Raw genomic sequence first — 27,846 nt, forward strand, 5'->3', positions numbered from 1 at the left:
CATATGTGCATCATATTATAAACCATTTTGAGAAAAAAAACTTCCCTTTCTGTAGAGCCAAACATGTAGAACCAAAAATAACTTAAACCAGTACCAAGCAGAGTTACAGTTTATTTACACAGGCATTTCACAATCCATAGATGGGAAGGAAAAAATTATAGATTTGACATTTTTTTTAATATCTAGCTACCTGTACAAGCTGAGATTATATAGACAAAACAAATTTTTTTAAAAAATCAGAGACCACAGTACAGTACTTTCTTCAATGATTTCTGCACATGTCCAAAAATATCACATAGGTGCAGTTTATACATCATCAACAAATTAAAATCCTCTCATTAATCCACTCATGATAGAATACAGTTTTTTTTCAAGTGAAACAGGCCTACCTTAAAAAAATAACGGGTGCAGGTGCAGATACAGAGCCATAAATAAGACGACCTCTGTCCTCCCCCTTGCTAAATTAATGTTCAAAAGTCCCCAGATGCTACACTTCTAAAGTTGCCTGAAACATGATCCCAAAAGCTTCAGTTGCAGTCATGGGGAAACAAGGATCTAGTCTCGCTCTTCTTTCACACTGGCCACTATTACATTGCTGCAGTAGTATAAATTTAGCCAGCATTTTGGTGGTACATAATTAAAGTATGTAGCTACTCGTTATCAGGCAGTGAACAGCAACTAATTTCCCATTTCCCCACCCCAACTCCCTTGGAAAGATTCAATTCACATCAAATAACTTAGCTACATTACAAGGAGGTGTGAGGCAGTTGTCTGATCCATGTTACATGGCTCTCTTAGAATACTGCGTCATGTTTTCAAAAACATTTGCTAAATATGAAGTCTAGGCAATACAGGAGTGATGCTTTGTAGATTGTGATCAGATGAAGGAACAAAAATCAAGATCTTTGCAAACAGGTTTTCCTTGTTTAACATAGGGCACCACAAAGCTAGGTTTTCTACCACTGTCCAGCAAGATCTTTCAGGAAGGCCTGCCTTGGTCCCAGAATACTCCCTATGCATCATACCTTTTACCCAAGGATATAATGGGGAGGAGAGGAGAAAACCAACTTCAATAGTGTTAACTTCCTATATATGCTACTTCCACACCTGAAACAATTTGGGACATTCAGTCATGCATCTTCCAGGAGCAGAAGATGCAACAGCTCCAGCATCTATGCCTTAACATAAGCAATATGGCAAAGAGAATTTGCCTCCACATGTACGAGCACCAGGAAAGGATGTGGAACTCTGGGGAGGAAGAGGGAACTTGGCAGTCCCTTAGAGATTCTCCCTGTAAACAGTACTGCATGTGCTGAAAGCTTCCTACCCCAGGACAGTTGGGGATTTTCTAGAGAGCCTTCCCTGATGGAATTGAGCTATGGATTTTAGCAGTGGAAAAGGTGGAGTTTCCCTCCTCCACCTTCTCAGCAAGGATTTTTTTTTCAGTTGCTAGGTACAAAGAGAGGGAAGTGAAGCAAAATGAAGTTGTCAGCCACCTCAACCCAGGGAACAGTTGCTATTAGCTCCTTGGATTCCCTGCTTCTGCAGAAACTAGCTACAAACTTTCTCATGCTAGGTGAGGAAACAGCTAAGCTTCAGTGAAGTAGACTTATGGGTAGACACTACAAATGATTTTTTTTTTCATGTGCATACTTTTGGAATAGAAGAGGGCACATGTTCAGAAGTGGTTATGTGGCTTCTGTACAGCTTCTTCAGTAACCCTGTTTTTGTTGTACATCTTGTAGAGGTTCAGGGAAGGGTGCAACAAAAAAGCAAAGAGGCAATACTCTCTCTAGAAGTAGTACTGCAATTTCAAGCATCCATCTACAAAATCATCAGACCATCATGATTTATGGCACTAGATTTAAAACTGCGGTTGTCTGTAAAAAGAATAAAACAGACCAGGAATGAAGTGGAGGGGAAATATATTTTGGGGGTTGGGGTTGGGAGAGAAAACGGTAAAACTATTAATCTAAAAGAAGCACACATTCTTCCTCCCAGCCCATTATCCATAACTTGAGTTTGGCTCTAATACTCCAGCACAGTTTAGATTCACTAACTGAATCACTCAGACAAAATAAATCATTTAAACATACTAAATTAGAGAAGAATTAATGATAGCTGACAGGTCAGAGCATAGTCTTCCTGCCTGGATTCTGTGAGATGTTAAACAGAGCTGTTTTAAAATTCAACAACTCAGATTTACACCCAATTGTCAGGGATGCTTAAAGGTGTGTGTTAACTTACATGTACAAAGCAATGCCTGTCTTGGAGTATTGGCTCATCAAGATTGGATAAACAGAGATTTGTGCCCAAGCACAAGTAAGGAAGCTAATTGTTTCACCAGCTTCCTGACATCCATATATCAGGAAGAATGCACCTCCATTCTTAATGCTGCTTTGTACAGGATTTTAGAGATGCTACTGGTGAAGAAGCAGATAGTGTCAGGAAAGGAAGCAACAGTGACAACAGCAGCCACATCTGCTCAAACCTCTCTGCCTGTTAAGACAACTGAGCAGGGCAAAAACTCAGAGAGGAAGAGGCTGATCTACAATCTTGTGCCAGTTCTCCCAACAATAAAGAGGCCTCTGGAGTAGACACTCTTAGAGGAAAGGGCAGGCACTGATTCTTCTCCATTCTGCCATACCCTTCCAATCAGAGCAAAAGAGTACAGGCAGGTTTACACACACAGATGCCTCCCAGCCTGCCTACTCAGTCTCTAGCATTGCTAAGCAAATACGATGCCACCATATATATAGTCATGATTGAACATCCACTAACATCACAATAAATAGACAAATTGAAACAGGGGAAGAAGGAGGGAGACCGATCCCTCCCTGATTGATGGAGGCGCTGTCCACCTTTAAGGCCCTGCCTCAAACCACCACCATCCCTTTTCCCCAGAAGTGGTGGGAGCCCACTCTCCCCAAAGCAGTCCTAGTCTTTCATTACACATCTGGTGGGTACAGGGCTATGCCGTGTGTGTGGGAGGCTTGAGAGGAGGGCAGGGGACACATGCAGGCATCTCTCTTCACAGTTAATTCTTTTAAAAGGTGTCCACGAGGGACCACTTGAGAGGATACCAGCCAGCTCCTGTCCCCTGACATGGGTCAGAAAGGAACCAGAACAGATCCCCCATCCCTGTTTTTCTCATCCCAGCGTTACTCAATTGATGTCATCATAGAGGCTCGGGGTAGGAGGGGCAAGCGGTTTAGGCTTCAGTTTCTTCTTACTGGAGCTCATTCCTGGAGCGCCTCCTACCAGGCTCATGTGTGGTTTCTTCTTTTTGGTTTTTCGGGACTCAGAGTTGTTTGTACCTGTGGCAGGGAGAAAAAGAATGCATGTGAACTATTGTGCCAGCCTGTTTGCAGCCCTGTTTTTCAAATCCTTCCTCTTCCTCCAATGACTGTGTGCGAGTTTTGCATGGGCAGCAACTTACAGTGCTTTGAAAAACTTCTCACTGCCCATTCCCAGCTGCTGAAAGGATGAATCACATCCACTGAAAAGCACTGCTGTGAAAGGATGAATTCTACTCCTGCTGTTAAATCTGTGGTGGCCCATTTGCACAAGCGAGTCACCAGGTGATGAGCATGCCCCGGAGAATCATCCCAGTATTATAACTATAAATAATGATCAATACAGTCATAATACAGCACCTAGACATAAACATTACAGCACAGCACAGCACAGCACAGCCAGGGAAAATACAAATACTATGAGTCAGTATTGATGATACTTTTATCAAATAAAAAAAACTTTTCATTAAAGTGGTATCTATAGTGATAAAATGGATCTTGGAATCATTCTAGTAATAAACAACGTGTATCTGAGAAAGTACCTCTTTTGTAGTTCCTTTTGCCAATCTGATTTGCCACACTTGCACTTGCTGTAAGTGTGAGTAAGTAAGAGTAAGTTGCATACTCTTTTACACCATCTCCAGCTTATAACTTAGAAGCATTTGCCCACTGGGCTTCTGTCAACTTCTTAAGTAGTAGAGCAGTGATCAAAAACTTGTGGCTTCCAGATGTTGCAGAACAATAACCCCCACAGGCTTCAGACAGCCCAGTAACTGACAGAGGATGCTAGGTTAGCATTTTAGCAAAATCCTCGATGGCCATTGGCACGCGCTCTCTCTCTCTCAGGGCACTATTATTGCTCCCAGGGTTTTCCTTTATTGTGCCTCTATGTACTCTGTTATACCCTATATCTGAAGCACAGGATCTGAGCCTCCTATATGCAGGGGAGTTGCTTTCACTGAGGTAATCAGCAAAGAAGTCCCTGTGTTCCCGTTATGGAATTCATGAACATGGTAGAGGATTCTGGGCAGAATCTTCTATACTCATCATTGTCAATGAATTCGCTGACCACAGCTGAAGAAGAAACCAAGAATAATCTTTCAAGTAGCCTGCCCAACAGTCTTTAGACCTTTCATGAAGGAACCATTAGATTCTTTGGCAAAACATGGAAACCTCTCAAGCATGTTCCTGAGGGGTGGAGTTATCGGCATTCAACAGTCATATTATGCCAGCATTACAAATAGCATGGTGGAATCCAACAACTCAGACCACACAAAATAAGCTACTTCAACACATTCTGTAGAGTTAAGAACTAGAGGAAAGGCTGGAAAGCATCCAGTGCTGACAATGTTTAGCTGATTGTGGTTAGGTATGAACAAGATAAACCAGACATCCTAAGTGATAATGTTTTGGTGTCCTTGCTCCTTCCAGGTTGATTAGTAGAATGTGCTGTGGTAAACAAGGCAAAGATTGCAAATACCTCCACAGTCTCACAATTAAAAGTTCTCTTGGGGCACGTGTTCCCAGTATTTAAGATGCAAGTCATTACCACCTCAGCCTGCTCTCCTCCTCAGGCAGCCATACACATTCTTACTTGCTTTTGATGAAGCTGAATCAGAGGGAGAGATATCTGAAGAACCATCCCATTGAAGGCGACTCATGAGGGCTTGACTCTCTGCAACATCAAAGCTATCATTTTCCACACTGCTTTCTGCCTCAGGAAGTGAGCTAAGCAAAGGAAAAAATAGATGAGAAGGGAAAAAAGCGAGGTCAATCACCCTAACTGCAGCAACAGCTATGCAGAGAAGCCCAGCCTGTGGTGGTAGAGCTACAAGCAGTCTCCACAAAGCTTGCGGGTCAGCTTGCACAGCACCTCCAAATGTTGCACTGTCATAGTTATGTGACAGATAGAAGACAATGAGTAATACATAGGGAGTAATTTAATTTACTTTTAAATTTCATTATTTTGCCCTAGTCTTGCTTCATTTTCTGGCATGTCACTGAAAAGCACCATGCATTTCTTGGACAGAAAGAGGCTACATGCCCGTCATACCCTGCATCAGGAAGAAAAAGCAGACAAGACACTGCCCTCGACTTTTCCTCCACATTCAAACGGTTGCCTCTTCCAAAGAGAGAATTTAGCTACACTTTAGTAAATGTCCAGTATTTCAACCCACATACTTAAGATCATTTTTCAGCTCAGATTCTCCTCCCTCTAGTAATTTACTTCAACTGTTTACTCTAGGAGGAAAACAACTAAGGCCAGCAATCTTTTCAGTCATCATTACAATCTCTCATGTGGTGTTGATGCTCCAAAATAAAAATATTATTTTTAAAATGGCTCAAGTCACATGAGATTCAGTAGTCTCATTTCCAAAATGGCTGATCTTTCAAGATTTTGACACATTTAATTATGAGCAAATATATACTGGGCTTTACCACGCTATCTTGGGGCCCTGCAGAGAGCATGCTGCTACCCCAGGGTCTGCAGTTCCTTTTAGTTGTTAACTTACAACTAAAAGAAGTAAAATCCTACAAATGTAGATTCTCTCAGTACAGAATGTATGTTAAGACAATGAACAAGGAAGCAAAATGTTTTGAGATCTGCTACTAAACCAGGAGAGTCTCAGGCCCTGTGGTTTGTACACTGCAGTTCCAAGAGGATGTACTATTTCCCCACCAACCCCATTTTCCACTACTTTAACTAAAGAGTACGAGAGTGGATTTCTAACCCAGAAAGATATGCTTGAAAATGTCTGGATGAGATTTGCCTAAGTCTAAAAAGCCAAAAGAGTATCAGAGTAAGATTTTTCTGGGGCTCAGGAAGAAGCCTACAGAACAGTAGGTTGCAAAGCAGCAGATTATTGAAAGTTGTTCATCTTCATTTATGCAGTTAGCAAAATTCAGCAACATTCATACGGTTAAACAGTATGAAACACATGGAATATATTTTGGAGTAAAGGAGTTTCTTTTCTGCATTCCTTCCGTCCCATTACACTTACGCAGAGGATCCCAGGAGGTAGACCCTAACTGACCTCCGCTGTTCATCAGTGTGCTGGGGGCAGCGAAGAGACCTTCAAGCAAAGGACGAGATCAGAGAACAGTCACAGGTTGTGAAATACATGCTTCCTGCTCCTTCATCACCCATAATGCTAACCCATCAAGACTCCAGAAGTAGGGGATCAACACTGTCAGGAAAACTAAGGGAATAACCAAATGCTAAGAGCTGGAAAATATATCGTGAGCATCCCACTCTACCTCTGAAACCATCATATATTGCTTGCATATACCCATCCACCAACAGGGCAAAATCTAGTAACTGGTACAGAATCTTGAGAACTGTAACAGTTTTTTATTCTTTCTCTGAAAGCAAGTTGTTCCCTTTTGTAACTGGAATCTGAAGGCTTTAAGATTGGGAAGCAAATTCAAGCCAAGTCTTAGAAAACTAAGCAGGATTTTTACCTCCCAGGGAAAAGAGTCTCAGCAACACCTTGTGAGAAGATTAAGTACACTAAGTTATATGAAATATAGACTACTGCATTTAAGTTATACAATGTATGCAATCTAATTTTAAAAATTGCTTTTTCTAGAAACAGAATTTGAATTTGTTCTTAAACAGAGTATTCAAGTTAGAGTACCTTAGTAGGAGGCAGCACTTAGCTAACCATTTTTGGGCTGGGATACAGGGAGCACTAAAACCCACAGCCACTCTGTCCTGCTAGGGTTGAATTGGAGCTGGTTCCTTCCCTTCCAGACCCTCATAACCTCCAGGCACTGGATCAGCACCGAAACGGCATCACCTGCCCAGCCAGGGATGCAGATGTATAACTGAGTATCATCAGCATACCGATGATACTGCACTCTCTGCCATCAAATGAATTCACTCAGTGGTTTCACATAGAGCAGTGTTTTTCAAACTTGGCAATTTTAAGATATGTGGACTTCAAACCCCAAAATTCCCCAGCCAGCATGTTGGTTGGGGAATTCTGGGAGTTAAAGTCCACACATCTTAAAGTTGTCAAGGTTGAAAAACACTGGTGTCGATGTTAAAGAGGAGTAGCAAGAACCCTGAGGCACCCCAGATTGCAGGGTTCTAGGGCTAGACCCCTTCCCTCCCACCAACGTTGACTGAAACTGGCCACAGTGAAAGGAGAACTGCTACAAAACAGTGCCTCACATGGTTTTCAATGCTTCTTATCAAATGCATGGAAAGGGGGATTTGCCTTCTCCTCCCTCCTGTTGCTCTTTATAACTATCAACTGTGTTGATTACATTTGCTCCAACTAGGGTCTGCCTAGCAATTAGCATGAACTGCAATTGTTATCAGTGCAGATGTAAATGTAATAAAGGCTGATAAGGGAGGAGAGAGTGGGATTTTCATGGGACCAAAGGATAAGAGTGCAATCATCACTCCATTCCTGATCAGTTACAATGTTAGAAACATCGCATTTGCACATGCCTGTGGCCACACATTTATTATTTTTAATTGGGCCTCCAAGGACTGCAGGCATGGACAATGATGTCCTGATGTCACTGAAGTGAGTGGCGGCAGCTTTATTGGATAAGGGCTAATTGTTGAAATAGGTGCCTTCAACTTGCAGAGACTTAAATCACCTATTTTGTCCCTGAACTATCCCAAAACAGGGAAAGAAATCCCACTGGGGATATTTATGAGTGAAATGGGTGCCATAAGCCTCTGCAAAGCCTAAGGCACTTGTGCTGGCCCTTATAATACCACAAAACAGATGGCAAATTTTGATCCCACTTGTTCTGGGATGTTATGGGGCTCTGGGAGTCACAAAGAGTGCTATGGGCAAGGATTACTCATCCCTGACTCTGAAATGTAGTACAGAGGACTCACAGACACTCTAATAAGTAAACATTGTTAGAGGAGAGCCAAAAATCAGAAGAGCGTGGGAGCACCTTTTCAGTAACAAATATTATTATAAGGCATAAGCTTTTGTAAGCTGCAGCTCACTTCATTGGACACATGGGGTGGCTTAACTGATGTAGGTTTTAAATATACAGAGATGAGGCAGGGTGGAAGGGGGACAAGGAGACGAGAGATTTGCAAGTGGAAGTTTCATGGGATATCTTATGGGCAGTTGTCTGTATGCAAGTATGGATCTACCACTGCACTTTCCCAGGCATTTGGTGGTAGGACTGTACTAGCATACAGACAGCACCCGACCTTAAGCAAATTCTCCCATGCAATATGAAACAGCAGGACAAAGATACTAACATGGGAATCAGACCCTACAACAGCCCAAATGTCAATTTTGCCCCACATTTACACTAACACCACCATCACAGTCCTCAACAATTCCATACATGAGACTAGAGGTGTCTTCACATGCTGTTCTTCTAATGTCATGTATGCCATCAACTACCAGTAGTCCCCTTCTGGTTTTTAGAGAGGACAAACAGACCGGACTTTGTACGAAAGAATTAACTGAGCCAGGTTTGACACCAGGACTCGAATCAAGGACAAAGTAATAGCAGAGCATTTTAACTTCCCAGGACACTCCATTATAGAAACGTCTCTCATAGTTTTGGAACAAAGAGAGACTTTGCCAGCACGACTGAATGGGAGACAGCTGAGCTTACATACATCAATTATTTTCAGCCTATCTCAGAAAGTCTCAACAAACATAACACATTGCAATTGTCAATTGATAAGGAATTTGTAATCTGTACCCCGTGAAACCTTCATCTGTATAATCATCCTGTTTTCCCCTACCTTCTCCAGCCTCACTCCATGTATTAAAATCCTACAGCAGTTAAGTCACTCCCCAATTCTGATAAAGTGAGTTGCAGCTCATGAAATCTGGTGCCTTATAATAAAATGTGTTAGTCTGAAAAGGTACTTCCCAACTCTTCCTAATGAGTAAAATATATCTAGCTTTTGATCAGGCATGGAAGACTAATTTGCAGTTAAGGAATTATGCAGAAAGCTTTTATACAGCTGCTGTGTAGCTCCCAAGTTTCTGGATCTGTCATAAGAAACTAGTTAAAACCCATTGCTTACTCATCTGTACACAGTTAAGGATCTTTTCCAAAAGGATCTTTGAAAATACATTAAAAAGCTAGCTTTATTTCAATGTTTGATATGTCAAGATTAGCAAGAGATACTTTACTATAGGGAAAGCCCCACCCCTAAAGTTGCGAGGGTAAATTAAATGGGGAGAAAGAATTCCCTTCCCACTTCTTTCTTCAACATTTTTCTGCAATATTGCGTCCAATGATAGGGCTTCACTTGGGTGGCAAGTATCTTGCAAGTTCCTCCAATTGTGGAAACACACTTTTTCCCCCTTCAGTCTTCAATGCATATTTTTCCGAGTGTGAATTCTATTTTGAGCGAACAGCAATGAAAAGACCAGTTTTAATCACAAGCAAGCTAGATTCCAACCCAGCAACTGCAAATAGGGCAAATTTGTGACCTAGAAACCTTTGCACTAGCAACCAAAGCAACTCAAAAAGGCACCCAAAAACTAAGAGAGAAGGTTGTTCTCACCGTGTACACATCTTCTTGGTGTGTTCAGAGATCACCCCGCATTGCTAGAGAAAAAGGACCATACAGCATAAGGTTGGTTGGTAGGTTGGTTTTACAAGAGCAAACTCTATCAAGGGTTCAGGAGCAAGTTAAATCCATTCTAGCCAAACTTTACATTACAAATGCTCAAACTGTGTGTCTTGAGAGAACCGCATTAAGTGCCATGAAAAATTAGTCCTTTATTTTCCTATGAGTGACCAGTTTCATCTCTGCATACATTATTAGTTCTGGCTAATCTTCTCACAGTCATGAGCCACAATCAGATTAGCGACTTGTGCAGAAACCCTGAGAGATGAGTGCATCAAAAGATGGATAGTTCTCACTCTTAAATGTTCAAAAAGCAACTCTTTTGGAATGTAAAAGTAAAAGGCATTTTGACTCTCAGACAGAGCTGTAAATGCAGGCATGAATTCTCAGCAACAGGCTGGCCAGGGAGAGAAACAAACTTCAAGTGACAGTAAACGTAGCCAGGTGAAGATATGGAAAATGAGGGGAAAAGAAAGAGAAGTTAGGGAGGCAAGTGAGGCAGAATACAGTAAGCCTTGTAGGGCCATCTTTCAAGACCTTAAAGGGGCAATGCCTGGTTCAAGAAGCTGTATAGGGCTCTACTTCAGAAGGGCAAATATGTAATGCAGAGGAAAGTCCCCCTTTAAAGCAATCCAACTGAGATGGGAGTTTTAAAAAGTATATTGATCTTCTCCTTCCAGGTGCATTGGAACTCCAGCCCCTAGATTCCACAGCCAACGAACGTATTTCCAGACTGGGGAAGGCTGGAGCAGAGCAACGAACCTTCACAGGTTTGTTGCTTTTCCAGAATAAAATGTAATAGAATTGGCCTAAGTAGTTATTTTAATTAGGCCAGCAGATCATATCTCCACAACAGTGGGCACCTCCCTTTCCTTTCTTACTCCTGATTAGGTACACTAATCCTCATGCTACCTGCCTATACTTTAGCATCATTTGACCTTCATTTTGCCAAAGTCTTGCTTGGGGACCCTCCCTCTTTCATATTCAATAGAGCAGCAACTGTACATTGCTGTAGTTAAATGAATATCAAGCCCTAATAAACAATGCCTACAAGTTTTAAATATTACCTAGCCTTAAGGGTCTGAAGAGTCCTCAAATCACTTCAAAGGGCCATAGGCAGGGGCTGTGTTCTCCTTTTGAACGTCTCTTCCAAATCAAATCTGAAGCACTACACAGGCTCTAATGATCAGTTATGCAGACCCTATGCAGTGTTCCTCAGGGTAAGCACCTTCCTTCAAATAAATAAGCATTGGTTTCTTTCTGTTAACTGTTAATAAACAACAGCACACAGAAGCAGTAGCCAGAAGGAAAAAAAGCTAGGTATTCACCGTAGTTAGCAAAGTACGGAGCTCCTCAGGGCCCAGAGTTTCATAGTTGATTCCAGCAGAATTGTTATACTAGGGAAGAGAACACACCACACCCAGATATTTTAAGTGTTAAATAAATCACAGCAATCCTTTCCTTCACATTTCCAACCATGAAATTAAAATGAAATTAAAATACTGTTTATTTGGTCAATGACCAGCAAAATTTGAAAATATGTAACACAAAAGTAAAATCAAACAACTGAGATAGCATAACGAAGATAGAATAACAAATAAAAATGTAACATACGCTACTATGAAATCCTATTCTATTCTGGAGTCAGCAACATTGGGAGCCCCATTTAACTTTAGGAGATTTTGAAGGCCACAAGGGATAGGGCAATGATGCAGAACAGATGGGGCTTTGCAGCAATGAAATGCAACAAGGAAATACTAAGATTCCTAGGGTGCATTCACTGTTTTTGTTAAAAATGGCAATAAGCTTCTTTTAGGCTGTCATTCCAGTTTTCTTGCATTTCCTTTTTTTTAAATGCAGGCATTTATGCCATCAGATTCAGGCAATATGGTGGGAGAGGGCTCCAGGGCCACTGCTGTATTCAGACAAGCTGACTCAGGCACATATAGAGCCTCTAAACAGAGCTACTGTAGAAGATCTTGTATTTCCTGACATCCTGAGGAGGAACGTAGTATGATAGGATGGAGTTGCTGTGCCGAACTAAACTCACCTTAAATGGGTCTGAGTTACCACTCAGCTCCCCTATGGGAAGAGAAAAAAAAAGGATACACATAAGTAGCAATACATGTGGTCTCCCTCTACCATGATGCTCATCAGTACACATGCCAGAAAACTAGCATTTGTTTTTAAAGGCCAATTCATATATTCCATATGGCCATTTGCATATCAAGCTGCGAATGGAGCCACCCCCAAATTATGCCTTAGGAAACCCAAATGTTCAATTTTGCATAAGAAAAAATACTGGCCTTCTAAAATGTTCTAAAGCAGCCTAAAACATGCTTTACTCAAACTACAGTAAGGAGGCTTAATTAGTGGAGAAAGCAAGCTCAGATTGTGAGCCAAGAGAGAGGCTGGCTCCCATTCCTTCCAGTCAAGTTTCCAGGGTGATCCAGGACTCCTGTGGTTCAGGAGTCCTTTGTAATTCCTTGTGGCCATTCATGAATGGCTCTCTTTTAAGCAGGCCCATCTGCTCTGGGTTACCCAACTGCCATCACTACCTGCCATCTACAGTCCATCAAGCCTTCATTAGATTCCTCCAAATGCTTGACAGGCCACAGTTTCCTCTTCTTACTTGACAGGCCGGTGAAAGACTGTCCAAGATAGGGCTACCAGATCATGGGCACCCTAATAGATGGCTCCAAAAAGCTAGAATTCTATTTATTTATTTCTTCCCTGGTAGTGGTCTGGATCTGGGCAGTCCAAATAGGGTAACTCTAATCTGTCCTATGCCCTCCCTCCAAATGCCCGATCCATCTGGAAGCCATGACCACCTCTCCTTTGTTTCCTGAGCATAGTGCCCATTGCCCATGCTTTTCCACTAAAAACTTCAAATCAAGCAGGCTTTGGCCTATTTAAAGAACCACTGAGATATTTAGCAGGCTGACCAAACATATTCTGGTTGTACAGCACATCAGTTAACCTTGATCTTCTCTTTTTACATTTTCCCACAGCATGCTTAAAGCAGTAATTGCCTAACAATGCTGAGACGTGTTATAGTTCAGTGAGAAACCTGCTACTATATCAAGCACAGCTGAAGCATCTGAAAGTCTGGCCACATAAGAGGTGTTCTGATGCATCTGTCCCAGCAGATCTATCCATGCTTGGAGAACTGCTGTTCAGCTCCTGATTTAGTTGTGCTGGTGTCCCTCCAATTCATCTGGCATGCCCACATCCACGACGCATGCAGAAACACAAGGAAAGAGGGCTTTCCAAAGGCAGGTACTGCTTGCAGTTACAAAGCAAAAAGTATGTATCTTCTCCACTCCAAATTTTAATTTTAATTAAGATACACAAAAGCTCTACAGGAGCTTGGGAAATTCTTTGCAATGTACATTATATTGTGTCATATGGAGATCAGAGGTGGGAACAATGAAAGATGACTTTCCACAATGCACTCACCATTTTTATGTTTCAGGGACTTGGATCTTCGGGGAGAATTGGGATTCTGAAAAAAGTGAGGAAGAGTAAAGGGACTAGTCTGGTGGTGGTGGTGGTACAACTCTGAATTTAATAGATCCTGCAACTAAAGCCCTCCCCATATTGAAGGCCAGACTTTCCAATATTGTTTCATTTCAATGGTAGGCAAAGATCAGGCTATTCGCTCAAGGTTTTGAACATCAGTATCAGCAATTCAGTCTGCAGACGGTTTAGGTTTTAAAAATGTTTTAATTGATTATCTGGTGCCTAAATAATAGCAAATGAGCTATAGATATTTTAATATTTAAAATGGAGGAAGCACAGAAATTATTGTGAAACAAATAGGCTTAAAGAATGTTGTTGAAGTACAGAAATGGAACATTCATTGCTAGAGTGTCTGGCAAGGAAAACTTACATTCCAAAAATGTGGTGAGATCTATAAATATTTCTGCGCCTCTTACAGGCCCTTTCTCTTTTTTCTACATCTGGTGCCTTGGCTTTTTCTTCCTCTTTGTCTAGCACTACCTGTGGAGCACATAGCCGCCTACAATTCATAGGAGCCATGTGGCATTAAGTAAGAGAAAAGAGCTCTAGACTCACTGAATAAACTGATGAGAAAAACCTTCCTAGAGGACCCAAACTGAAGCACAATCTTGCTTCTCAGGGCCCTTACCTCTAGCAGCATTTCTCAGCTCTCAATCAAATGCACATGAGACTCTGCAAGCCAAGTTTTGCAAATAGTGTAAGATTATGAAAACTGAGAGAAACCAGTGTCTCTGCTCAATGTTTTTCCAAGGCCAACTGCTGTTTGCAAAAGAGTCAGACATGCACACTTTGATAGCTAAATCAGTATTAAAAGGCATGAGCTTACCTTATCCGATTTCCTCTTCTTTGCTAAGTAGGAGGAAAAAAGGAGCTATTTTATTACATATCCCCTTAAAACCTTCTCTAGCTAAAATTTTGGCCCAGAATTGTATGGAGCCCAGGTGGTCTATATGTTGGGAAGAATGTTCTTGAAGTGGTACAGACCAAATTTCTGAGGTCTATACTTGTGGTAGCCAGAGAGATAGCTAATGCACATCTCAAGTTAGAAACAGAGATGCCTAAAAGTGAGGTTAGGGCATAGAGGCTGATGTTAAAGTACTGGCTAAACTCTAGTTCTTCTCCCTCAAGTTTACTTCAATTAATGATGATCATTTTCCATCAAGCTGGCATAATGAACAAAGACTAATGACAAATGGGTTATCAGCAAGGTTCATATGATCCTTAGGGTATGATAGTGCCAAGCATACACTTCTGCAAAGATTAACTGATACTGAGTTCCAGGTGGAAGTAAATAGCTTGGAACAGGGAAACAGGACCTGGCCACAAATGGTTCTTGGGAAGCAGCCAGCTGGCTCTTCCTACTTACATTTCTCAAGTTTTTTCTAGGTTAGGTATAATATTTTGTCTAAGATCTCTTGTGGAACCAGGAATATTGAAACAGTGCAACATGTGTTATTTTACTGCAGTGTCTATAGGACACTAGTAATGCATATCTTACCCCTGCTTTGTCAATACTCTGGAAGAACAGACAACTTTTATGATTTTATTTTTTTCAGATTTCAAACTCTGTACAACTTGGACTGCAACAAAGTAGTGTGCAGCAGCAATAAAAATGAGGCACCAACTAATGCAAGGTTTCCCATAGTTAAAACTCAGTTAACTTGATAACCACCTTGATGTTTTTCAATGTTTTATTTTATTGACTCTCACAGTATTCTGTATTTCTGGCCTTTGGCTATAATGAAATCTGTTTCTCTTTAACATCCATCCATCAAAGCAAACCAAAGCCTTTCCACTCTCTTGAGGGCCACTTCTGAAAACTTTTATTTGTACGACCTTCTAGATTCAAAGTAGTACAAAACTGGCCAAAAATAACTCAATGTGGCATTGGCAGCCTCTTCCCCACCAAAGTTAGGCACCTTATGTGAATCCAAATATTTTGCATTAGACTCCGCACCACAAAGTGCTCAGAATGCAGAGCTGCACCTTTGAACCCACAAGGCTCCACCCGAAGGGCCTTAAGTTCTAACTAGCTGTCAGAATTTCTGATTGAGTTGGCAGCCAAATTCAACATGAATTCCTCATTCTAGAAAGAGACTTCTACTATCTTTACAAAAGAGCATGCACTCAAATACATCTTTGCTTCAGCTTACCTTTCTTCTCAGATCCATACGACCAGTCATTATCATTTATGTCATCATTGTCCTCTTGATCACTCTCAGATTTGTTCATGTTGTTACTATTTGCTATCCTGCAGCAGTAGGAACAGGGAAAAAGAAAATGGGTTCCTTTCTTTTTCTTTTGGGGTGGGAGACTGCAGTTAGAACTGCAGCTTTCTACTCCAAACCACTAACACATGCAAGGGGTGGCTGCCAGGAAGTGTAGTGCGGTTCCATGGCATTGTCAGGCAGTGAGGAAGCCCAAAGAAGACTGGCAAGTGTGCTATCTGAAATGGGCATAAATCCTAGGAAAGGGATGAGCCGAGTTCAGATCTCCAGAATTGATGTTTGCTTTTAAAACTAGAAACTCAGACCCTCAGTTGAGAAATTGGTTCCGAGTAACAACACTGAATGGATCTTGCAATCCTTCCATACAAAAATGAATTCCAAATTACCCATTCATTGCAATAATATAATAGCGAGTAGGAGGAAGGGGAGATTATTTTATTGCTTACTGTTGAACAGTTTGAAGCAGCAAAGTCCCCCTAATCAACTGCACATAATTTAAATTTATCAGTAAATCTAGATCCACTTTATATCCACCACTGCTCTAGAACGTGTTCCCAAATCCTCAGACAGATACCAAAGGATCTTACCAAAAAAGAACATGCAGAAAGGGCTTCCTGAAAATAGAAAGTTGGACACTTTGTAGGATTAAGTGTACTAAAAGACAGAGTCCAGTGCAAAACAAGTGTCTTAGTTACCAGCTGAGGTCTCTATATTTCTTAGCATGTATCGCAGACTTCCTCAACCTGGGTGCTATCTACGCATGGATTTTAACTTCCAGAATTCAGCAGCCACTATGGTGCCAAAACTGGGGAAAGCTGGTTTACAGACCGGATAGTATTTCACATGAAACTTGTCAGCAACCCTGGAAGGCAGGTCAATACAAATAGACTCAAACTGCAGTGGAAACAAGAGGCTAAGACAAGTAGGAGCCGCTTGTCCAAGGCTACTTAGAATCAACAAAGTTACTGCACAGGTAAAATTTGTACCAGGTGCTTTCTGACTTGCAGCTCAGTCCCTTAACCGGAATGCCAGAGGAGATCAAACCACCACATTGTGCTGAGTGCATCCCTCCATCGTGATGTCTACAGCAGGGAATTTGTTTTTGGCCTCAACATTTTGCAGTCACAGGCTATCCCTTGCCGTATCTCAGCAGCTGTGGGGAGCAGAGGCACTGTACAGAAACATGGATTTGATTGCCTCTACTACTTTTCATATCTCCACATCCTTCCCCGTGACAAATAGATATAAAACAGTTATGCAAAAATAAGCCATTTATCAGTTCAGCTTTTTCAGTGGTGCAGAATTTAGCCTAGCATGACAAAAAATTAAGCATTACTTTAAGCACAGGATAAGCATAACTTGATACTGAGTAAAATCATAGGAATCCCAAAGTTGGATTTTCTTTTCTTCTTCTGATACTTCTTCTGGTTTTCAAACATCTCATTCCTGGTCTCAGCTCTTTCCCTGCTAGACCTATAACGTTCCGAGCATTCTCACGTCCTCACCTCCTGTTGGCAATGCGGCTGCTGTTCCGGCCCATACCAAGGCACTTCTCCAAGTGTGGGGCGAAGCGGGAGGCAGCAATGCTTCGGCTACAGTTTGGGCACACGCATTCCTTAGTCTTCCACTGGTTATAGACCTGGCCAAAAATATCCAGCCCTGGTTGATCCACAATTTCTGTAAACAAAGAAGAAAGAAGGGTCTCAGTCTCTCAGCTAAAGAGAGAGCCAGGAAGAGCTGCATACAGAAGCATCTCAAGAGTTTCACCAAAGAGCAGTAGAGTTTAGACTGATGGAAGGTTAAAAACCATCCAGCTTGTCCTTCTTTTAAGACAAACATCACAAGGAGAATAGTGACCTACAATGTGGTCATCACTGTTGCCACCAGAGCAACTCTAGATCCTCTCAGTCACAGAGGAGAAGGCAGGAACCTCCAGTCTCTGGAATGGCTCTGGCCAACAGACACACATGCATTGCTCTTTAAATCCTCCTCCTTTCCCCATCTCTGCAGTTCCTTCTGTTCACTTCAAACTACTAGACTTTGACTAATGAGAATCAGATTCAGCTCTCATGCCGCTCCCTGGATAACCGTAGGCCAATCTCTCTTCCCCCCACCCCCACTTGCCTAGCATACCTTTATAGGGGCAATAAAAATTAAAACAGTGGTGGCTGGGTGAGTGGGGAACAATATAGGATATTCTGATCTCCTTTAAGAAGAGACAGAATAAAAATGCAATATATGAGGATGAAATTTTGAGCTAAGCTAGTACTGTTCAGTTCATCAAAACAGTTTGCACTCCTGCTTTAAACTTCTCTTAAAAAAACAAATTCTCCTTTGAGTTAAGCTGGGCTCCTGGTGACCTCACGGCCATGCCCGTGTGGTTTTCTCTGCAACAATACGAAAGTGATTCTCCACTGCCTTCTTCCAGCATATATGTTCTATTTCCCAAACTAGCCTACAGATCTAGTACTCCTGGTCATCTCCCATTCAATTACAAATCAGGCATGATTCTGCTTAGCTTCTGAGCCCCAGAAATGGTCAGCCAGGTGCTGCCACCAGCTGGGCTACAGCAAAAAGACAGAGCATAACACTGAATGCACATGTGAGCCAGATCAAGTGGTAGCAAGCAAGTCTGATTGTAAACAAAAATATAGCAGCCCAACTGGCAGCTGTGTATGCTTAGCTAAGGATAAGTTTATAGCTGGGTTTGCACAAATGTATCCTAGACAAATGTCAGCCATAACAAAGCAAATATGTTTTGTAACCCAGTTTTAGAGAAGCATGTTTAGTGTGTTCTGTGAATCCAATGTATGTGTAATCCTGGAATAATATCAGTTCTACTACACCATGAAGCAAGGTTTTACATCTAAACAAGACCCTGGTAAGCAAATATAGTAAGGCACTGGCTGCAAACACACGCTTACCAAAGTCCTTCATACTATCAGGGTCTGTATCATCCAGAAAGAAGTAACCACATTTGACAGCCCGGTGCACCTCAAAGCACAAGCCCAGGCAAGTATCCTCAATCAAGTCAGTATAAATATCATGAGCCAAAGCCTGCAAGGCAACAAGACCAAAAATGTCACAACAGCAAGAACAGGGGACATTGGTGAGACCTATACATTATAGTACATATTATATTTCCCAATATAAAGAGAAAGTGTTCACTTTCAGGAAATAATGATGACAATTTTTAAAGTCTCTTTCACTTTATATCTATATACAAAAGTCAGATAGATGACTCACAGCACACCTATCTAAGCTAAGCCCTGACTGACAATGGGCTCTTCACCCTCTGTCCAAAAGAATATGCAAGATTTTTTTCCCCATTAATCTATCCATTTCACCATAGTCCTCTTGGCGCTGCTCCATCAAAAGCTTAGCAACTTACCTCTAACTTGCTGTTATCCAGGCCCGACAAAGTCATTTCCTCCATTTTCATTTGCAACAGCTATCAGAAAAGATGCTGAGAATGCAACATAGTAGAGGCCAGGCTGAAACGGGAAGGGATGCCCCTATATGAGGACAGGCAAAATGATTCAATTATCACTTTGAGGAAAATCTTACTTTCAAAATGGAAAACAAAGCAATGAGTAAGAAGCTATCTAGGGCAAAAATATTGATGACAGATTAATTGATAAAACCTATAAATTAGCAATTAATTTTGAGAAAGGTGCCTTTTGGGGCTGATTCAGAGCCATTTTTGAAAAAGCATTCTTGAAGGAAATAAAAGTTTATAAAACCCTATTTTGTAAATGGCCCTTGCCTCCAACAGTTTTTGCATATCTATTCTCATTTTTTCATATACGTTCCACCACTTTACCATATTTATCTGCCTCCCCAACTGACAGGCCTATTGCTATAGTGTGGTAATGTGTTAATGATAAGGAATTATGGCCTCCTGCACAGGGCTCAGCCTCAGAGTTCATGTAGTTCACCAAAGTACTGTAGATGGTAACTTAACAAGTTGCATGTTACTGAGTGCTTAGAACATGGCGCATCCTGATCATGACCTCTGACTACCTGACTAATTCCTGGGAAATAATCAAACTGCCAGATTGCCTTTCCATCCTCTTTCACTTGTTGACTACAGCTCAATATAACAGCTCACTCTCTTCCTCTGGCACTGTTTTGTGTAGAAAGATGGGATATAAATCTGAATTAGAGATTTATAATATAAATACAACAAGCTTCTTTTTCTCCTCCACTTTGTAAAATTTCATTCCATTTTGTGGAACCAGACTGATACCTAACAACCTATGGCCTTAAAACTCCCTTATCCAGTGGCCCATTCCAGCTACTGACATAGCTTCTGAGAGACACCAAGTATTAGAAATATCACATCCACATTCCACTATACAATCTTCAGTCAATCACAATGCAGGACTTGTCATTAGCTTGGAGGAAGCACATGTTCCTCTCTCTTCTTGGCAGTGAGCTATACTAACTATGCTCTCCCCACCCACCCCTATCATAATGCCATCTAAGTTATGTTTTCCCATTTTTATGGATGTCATACTTTAATCTTCTCAATAAGATCTCATGTTTATTTAGTGTTGTTAAGTATTTAAAGTTGCGCACATATACTATCTTGTTACAGCCTTCCAGATGTTCTGGACTACAACTATCAGTTGGTTGGGAATTCTGGGAATTATAATCCAGCACATCTGGAAGGCATGAGATTAGGGAATGTTGTTATACATTTCAGGTGGGAAAGGGAAGCCAGGACTGAGAAAGAACATATAAATGGCTTCCAAATGTGACACTAAACCAAGAAATTATCTATCTGTAGCTCAGTCTGAACCATTATATAGTTTTCACCATCCAACTCACATTTTTCAGTTCTCCACATCCATACTAATTTGGTTTAGTGGTTAAGGCAACAGGCTAGAAACCAAGAGGCTGTGAGTTCTAGTCCTGCCTCAGGCATGAAAGCCGGCTGGGTGGCCTTGGGCCAGTCACTCTACCTCAACCCAACCCACCTCACAGGGTTGCTGTTGTGGGGAAAATAGCAGGAGGAAGTGGTATTAAGTATGTTCACCACCTTGAGTTATTTATAAAAATAATAAAGGTGGAATAGAAAATAAATGAAAAATAAAAACTACCTACATTACACCATCATTTATGTATCTTAGAAAGTGGGTGTTCCATTCAATTGTTTGCCATAATATATTGATTACAAGCTTTTACTACACAGTTCATCCTTCTGGAATTAATGGACATCTGGAAATTTCCCCAGGACCTGACTATATTTTCAAACCTCTTGTTAGATAAACCTCATGAGGTAGCAAAAAAAGCAGACATGTTCAGGGTGCTGAGAATGCAAGCAACATCTAGATTAATCAATATTTTTAAAAATGAGTTGAAACTGGTTAAGGGCAAAGCTGTATAAATATCCCATGATTCTTAGGGAGCATGAAAAAGGGAGAAAGTGGGGTATATTTCAGTGGCCTGAGAGTCCCAGCTTTTCAGAAAGGGCAACACAGACTTACGTTTCTAGCCAGCAGTGATGCCTACTGAAATCTCAGACAGCAGATAAAGAAACAAACCAGGCCCACCATTTAGAAATGGCAGTTTCCATAATGTCCAACACTCCATCTCCAGCTGCAACAGTTGCCGACTTCACAGTGGAAAGGAAGGATAAAATATCTGCAACACCTCAAATGGGAGAGGGCACAAGGTAAAGTGATAAAACAAACTGACCCCATCCAAAGATACAGGCATCTTCATCTCTCGAAACATGGAGATTGCATTTACTGACTGCATGGACAGACTGTAACACATGCCAGGAATGCCTTCCAAAACAGCCTCAAGAGGTAGCTGTGAGATTAAGGTGGGGCACCTGTCAAATGCATAGCCTCATGTGGCACAGAGGGGTAGGCAGCAGTATTGCAATCAAAACTCTCCCCACGACCCGAGTTCGATCCCAGCGGAAACTGGATTCTCGGGTAGCCGGCTCAGGTTGACTCAGCCTTCCATCCTTCTGAGGTCAGTAAAATGAGTGCCCAGCTTGCTGGGGAAGGTGACGACTGGGGAAGGCAATGGCAAACCGCCCCACTATAGTCTGCCAAGAAAACGTCGCAAAAGCAGCATCCCCCCAAAGGGTTAGACATGACTCGGTGCTTGCACAGGGGACCTTTCACCTTTCTTCACCTGTCAAGTGCAGGGAACACCAAGAAGGAAGAAAGTAGAAACTTAAAAATAATCTGTTTAAGAGCCACGGCCTTTCCAAATCTACACCCTCACCCACCCACTTTCTGTCTGACTCCTCTTGAGCTTCCCCTGCACCCTTCCACAGAAACCAGGGCCCACAAAGAAACAGCTTTCTTTCTCCCTCTCTCTCTTTTTAAATGGTACCAGATTATATAAAACTAGATTATGACATGGTTATTACCAAGATTCAAAAAGTTTCTGCTAACTCCCTCTCTCTTTTTCTGAGATTGTTCAGGCCCTCAGAGAAGCTGTGTCAGTGTGAATAGCCACAGGACAGAGTAGAAAAATCAGGCCCCTTTGGAATACCCTTGCAAGCCTGGGCTGCACAGTACAAGCTTTGCTAATAAGGAGCCCCAGAGCAAAAAGGAAGCGATCTACATTTCAATGGTTTTGAGGGGGAGGGATGAGGAGAGGGAGGCAGAAGCATCTATATTAATGAGCTCTTATTCACTTTTGAAAAGGGAGAATGACCATGAAAAAAACTAGGCTGAGATTGTAGTCCAGTTAACTAACAGCAAACTCAGATGCCCAGCCCGCAAATCAGCTACGCATTGTATGAATAAAAAAATGACCACCTTAGGGTGGGGTGGGGGGATACACACACACACACACACCATATATGGTGGGACAAAAATCTAATAAGAACAACATACATGAAAGACAGAACTACTGTGTCAGCGTAACTCAAAACCTCCCTTCTTGTCTTCTAAGGACAATGAGGTCCAATAACACATCTTTAAAAAACAAACAAACCTATATTCTTATTCTCAGGCAGCTGTTTCACATATGTATAATTCACAGGTTTTTTAACATTGCAATGCCCTGCTTTACAGGATGCCTAAACATGTGATGCCAACTAATAATTTAACCTATGTTTTACTACACCATTGCAAGGTTAGAACCCTTTAACAAAGGGTACTGGCTTTTAAAAATCTCCCCCTCCCCATTTTTGGGGGGTGGTTGGCACTGAGAAATGAGAACAATAAGCTGCCAATGCCATATACATATGAAAACACATAAAAACACATACAATCTAGCATCAGTCTAGATGGGGATGCAGAAACTGCCACTTCCCTAAGCTAAGGGAGTTGCCATCTGCAGTTGATAGACTAAAAGATGCAAATGAACCAGTCTCTCCCTCTCTCCCTCTTACACACACCATGTATTGTGATGGATTTGCTCAAGAGAAACCCATCCCTTATTCTTTAATAGAGCTAGCTTACAAATAATGGGTGGGCTTGCAAAGCCTAGTAATAATTTGAAACTCTCTTTGGCTCCCTATTGTTGGGGAAAGGACTCTTTTAACACCAGATGCAGCCTTCATTAGCTTAACAAAGAGGAAACAAACCCCTGACATTATAGGGTGCCCCAGATCTAATGCTTCCCTGCAGCCAGCCATCTGGAATCACCCTCTCTTCACCCTGGACACTGTAACCATGTCTAAACAAAACTGCCAAATAGGAAGATTGTCCAACTGGGACACTAGAAGACCACTTCTCTCATTACCAGTGACAAGACTGCACAAAGGTGGCTAGTTTAACCACCTATTTGCGCCATTTGTATCAAAAGTTGCAAATAGGGAAGAATTAATCATGTTCTTATTTAAATTGGCTACTTTTTGTACAGCATCTCTTGAAGCCCCCATTGTTTTCTATTCCACTTCCAACCACCTCCTATCCAGGACTCTGGCGTTTCACTTCTTAATCTCTCTCTGATTCACAGCTCTTCCTCAGATACGCTGCTGCTCCTACTGCCATCACCTCTCTCCTCGGTTCCTGTACCACCAAATTCTGCAATAGCTAAAATTCTCTCTCTCTCTAAATTTGGAGTGCCTTTCAGAAAAGCTGTATCAATGGCTCCCTTCACTTGGTTTCAATGTTTTCTTCAAGCTACAGAATCAGTTCTGGTCACCAGAAACTGAAATTTCCACCAGGTACTTAAATACTGTGTAGGATTAATTTGGAGACTGCCCTTCTCCTGCGTAGCTTTATCTCTTCTGCAGGGCAGAAATTGAACTGATGCTCAAATGTAGAGCCTTTATAGGGTAACACTGGATGCTGCACAAGCTCCCTGCCTGGAATAAAACTGAGCCTCCCCCAGATTCCTTTATTCCCAATCCATGGGGTGGTACAAGCCACAGTTACTCGACACAGAGGAAAATGCATTCCTGCTCTGAGGCAACTTTGCCTTTTCAATTATTATGCCCCACATTCTAGAAAGCATCAGCATTGGAAATAAGTCTTGGAGCTAAGTCCTACCTCGACTTACATAGAGAAAGGACTGGCAAAACAACAAAGATGAAGTAACTAAAGGCTGAACATTTTCAAAGTCCCGGTAGAGATCTGAAAACAAAACCAGATAATAATACTAATTGCAGAAGAGCAACGCGGTGGCGCTGCGGGTTAAACCGCTGAGCTGCTGAGCTTGCCGATCAGAAGGTCGGCGGTTCGAATCCGCGTGACGGGGTGAGCTCCCGTTGCTAGTCCCAGCTCCTGCCAACCTAGCAGTTCGAAAACATGCAAATGTGAGTAGATTAATAGGTACCGCTTCGGCAGGCAGGTAACTGCATTCCGTTTAGTCATGCTGGCCACATGACCATGGAAGTGTCTACAGACAAACGCCGGCTCTTTGGCTTTGAAACAGAGATGAGCACCACCCCCTAGGGTCAGACACGACTGGACTTAATGTCAAGGGAAACCTTTACCTTTACCTAACCCCAATAAAAGGAACTGGTGACCTTTAAGTTTTCTAGTCACCATAACTCCCATCACCCCTACCCAGGTTAACCAAGTTGGCTGCTGGAATCAGACTGGGAAGACTGCAAAACAATTCATTCACAGCTATTCCACACTTTCCATGCCTCTTCTGAGATCCAAGCAACTCCTCCCTCATCCAAAATTTCAGCCCTGCTCCATTATACCCATCCATCTATTTCCAGACCCTTCTGAACATCACTGCCAGTTCCTCCTAATTTCATTTATTAATCCATTTTCTTCAGCTGAGTCTTCTACATCTCACCATATTTTTTGCCTTTAATTAAACAGAAAAAAGAAGAGATAAAAAAAGAACATAGATAAATAGATATGAGAGCCAGTGTGGCATAGTGGTTAAAGTGCTGGACTTGAAGTGAAGGAGACCCAGGTTCTAGTTCCTCCCTTAGGCATGGAAGCCAGCTGGGTAACTTGGATTAGTCACTTTCAGCTCCATCTTAAGAAGTACAAAAAGGTCTTGTTCCTTTTTTGCCTCCCAGTGACTTTCACACAACAATCAAATACATATGCTTATTCGGGCTATCTTGTACTTTTTCTCTCCCCAAACGGGTTAGGGTTATCAACTGAGTTAGCTTTGTGAATTTAGCTATCCAGGCTGTAATCACAACAATGATATTGCACCAATCAATTACATCTGTAGTAGGCAACAACTTTTTGGAGATGAGATTTTAACTCTAGTGGGGAGCAAAAAAGGAAGAAGAAAAATCTTCTACTAAAATGCCATAACCTTCAGTGAAGAGGCATTCATCCTGCAGAGGGCTGACATCTCATATAAGTATGTAAAATTTTTACATAAAAGTTTGAAAAAAGGATAACCATATTTCATTATAATCATCTGTATGAGGTCCATGTCTGTAAGCAAATCACAAATAACATCAGGCCTTCAACCCCAATTACTCAAACCTCCAAATGTGTTGGAACTGCAATTCCGGGAATTCCCAGCCAGGAAGTACGGCTGCAGTGCATCTGGAGATCAGTGCATCTGGAGATCGCCACTTTGGGAAAGGCAGCTTTCATCCTTGCTCGTTCAATCTCACTGTCATTCTCACTTTTCCACTCCCACTCATCCCGCTTGCTGCCTTCTCACACACCCTTCGGGAAATATTCCATCTGGTAAAAGGAGTTGCCGGTCACATTCTGCTCTTACCCAGCCCCACTGGGTTACTCTTCCTCACTTGCTCAGCAACTGCCTTATCAGATCAAGGATTGCTCAAATTAGCATCTGGTTTACCCCAGCAGCTAAACATCTGCCTCGGAAACTTTCAGCTGTATGTTCCCAACATTCCACATTCTGAGATAAGCTGGGTTTAACATGAAGGTTCAATGAAGGTTGGTTGGTTTGCTACATTTATATCCCATTTGTCTTTCAGCAAAACCAGGGCAGCACACAAGTTTTTCCTCCTCTCATTTTATCTTGACAACAGCCTAGAGAAGAAGACTAAGCCTAGTGGGTGGGCCAGGCCCAAGGTTACCTAATAAGCTTTATAACTGGAGATTTCTAATTGGGCCTCTCCTGCACTAGTATGACATCTAACCACTATCCTGTGCTAATTCTTGTTAAGCCTGTCCGCCAATAATTTATCCTATACAAAGAAGAAAGTTGCTCTATTGTATCAGGTCAAAGGTCCCTCTAGCCCAGCCTTCAGTATCCAGCAGTGAGTAGTCCAATGCCCCAGGAAGCTTGCAAGCAAGGGTAGATTTAATAGCTCTCCCCACTTCTTTCTCAGCCTCCCGAAGTCAGAGGTACAGTGCTCCTGATCACAGAGGCTTTATTGAACAATGCTGCTTTGTAGCTGCTCCTCCAAAGATTTAATTATCTTTTAAATCAGCTCTCTGAGCAAACAAGTCTTCTCTTTCCCAATCCCCTCACTTCCTTAATCCCCAGCCCTGGTTCTCACTTGCATCCCACACCTGTTTATCCACCCCATTTCTTACTTCACCGAACCCCTGCCTATTTGCATGCCCCTAACCCCTCCCATAGGAGCCCCTGCCCCTACTTTACTTCAGCCTTCCCCAAATTATTGCCCTCCCCACCTCATTTACTTACCTCCACACACGGGGCAGGAAGAGGAAGAGAACTCTCACAACCGGCCACCTCCCCCTCGATGGCCCGTGGCTGCCCCCCAGGCGGCCTGCCGGGCCCCAGGCGAAGCAGCCATGCCCCCTCCCCACCGGGCCCCAGCTCAGCGCAAGGCCCCTGGCAGGAGGAAGAGAAGGGAGAGTCGGTCGGATGGATAAGTCAATCGGCCTAGCACATCCACCTCCTTTTCTTCTACAGCGGTTCCAACATTGGCGGTAGCAATAGGGAAGGAAAAGGGAGGGAGCAACACCTTTTGCAATAGAGGCTCAACCGAACTTGCTGGTGACGGGGCGGGCGCTGGAGGAGGGGAGAGAGAGGAGTGGGGAGAAGGACGCCCAATGGTATAGCTCTCAAGGGGGACGAAGCGACCAATCGACGTGGCTTCTGTCTCCTCCTCCTCTCCTCCCCATCTCGCTGTCATTCAAGGTTGTTCGCGAGGAGCCACTGCTTGCTGGTACATTGTTACATTTGATGTAGAATGTCAGAATTTTCCGGGGTAGTGGGGAAGGGAAGTGGGGCTGGGGGTGGGGGGACAACGCGCGCGCATACACTTAAACTCAAAACTGGTGGATGTACATAGTCGCATCTTTGTGCTGATGAACTCGCTCCGGGACTGAGCCCTAGACACTAACTTCGAACAACAAATGCAAAACGTGCCTCTGAGTTGCCTACAGTCCAGCTGCTCCGGCTAGTTCTTTCCAGATATTCAGGTCTGGAACCCATGAAGTTAGAAGAGGTGGAAAATAATGTCGCCCTGAATAATTCCAGCAGCCTCTTCCCGATCTGATGCTCCCCAGTATGTTGGGACGCCACTCCCAGAATTCTCAGACACTTGGAATTTCTCCACACTTCTGGAAGGAACCGGGAAGAGATCACACCAAAGCACGGGATTTCCAGGTTTGAAACCAACCCCCACCCCCTCTGTTCCGGTCGCAAAAATTAAGCACGGCTATCCCGCTTGCCCTCTCAAAATCTGCTTTGCAGAGCTCAGCCTTCATCCCAAGATCCCGGTCAGAGATGCAATTACAGTGCAAATTCAGGTTTGAAAAATGCAGGCCCAGGGTTTAACTTGGGGGGTGTTTGCACACGGTATTCATGATTTCAGGCAACAGATCTCTTCCTGAAGGATTTTCAGTTAAAAGGAAAAAAAAGCTTG

The 27,846-nt window shown here is 42.4% G+C and overlaps 1 protein-coding gene across 1 annotated transcript; it reads right to left on the bottom strand.

Moving 5' to 3' along the window:
* Positions 1 to 91: 91 nt before the first annotated feature.
* Positions 92 to 26,966, bottom strand: ATXN7L3 (ataxin 7 like 3). Its single transcript, XM_063300596.1, has 13 exons — positions 26,658 to 26,966; positions 19,018 to 19,141; positions 18,551 to 18,683; positions 17,132 to 17,303; positions 15,552 to 15,649; positions 14,225 to 14,247; positions 13,336 to 13,381; positions 11,927 to 11,958; positions 11,205 to 11,273; positions 9,811 to 9,854; positions 6,299 to 6,370; positions 4,891 to 5,024; positions 92 to 3,317 (listed from the first exon to the last, which is right to left on the bottom strand). Exons 2-13 carry the CDS (start codon positions 19,066 to 19,068, stop codon positions 3,166 to 3,168), a joined length of 1,026 nt encoding a protein of 341 aa, XP_063156666.1. The 5' UTR covers positions 19,069 to 19,141; positions 26,658 to 26,966; the 3' UTR covers positions 92 to 3,165.
* Between the last annotated feature and the right edge of the window lie 880 nt (positions 26,967 to 27,846).

This window comes from Candoia aspera, chromosome 4 (genome assembly GCF_035149785.1).
Source record: "Candoia aspera isolate rCanAsp1 chromosome 4, rCanAsp1.hap2, whole genome shotgun sequence".
Taxonomy (NCBI): Eukaryota; Metazoa; Chordata; class Lepidosauria; order Squamata; family Boidae; genus Candoia; species Candoia aspera.

What these genes read in the sequence shown, in the direction of transcription:
- ATXN7L3 (XM_063300596.1), bottom strand. Translation starts at nt 19,068, where the DNA reads ATGAAAATGGAGGAAATGACTTTGTCGGGCCTGGATAACAGCAAGTTA. An exon ending in TGATAGTATGAAGGACTTTG is followed by an intron (nt 17,304 to 18,550) that starts GTAAGCGTGTGT and finishes CTTTGTTTACAG; the next exon opens with AAATTGTGGATCAACCAGGG. An exon ending in TTCAGCTTCATCAAAAGCAA is followed by an intron (nt 3,318 to 4,890) that starts GTAAGAATGTGT and finishes TCCCTGCCACAG; the next exon opens with GTACAAACAACTCTGAGTCC.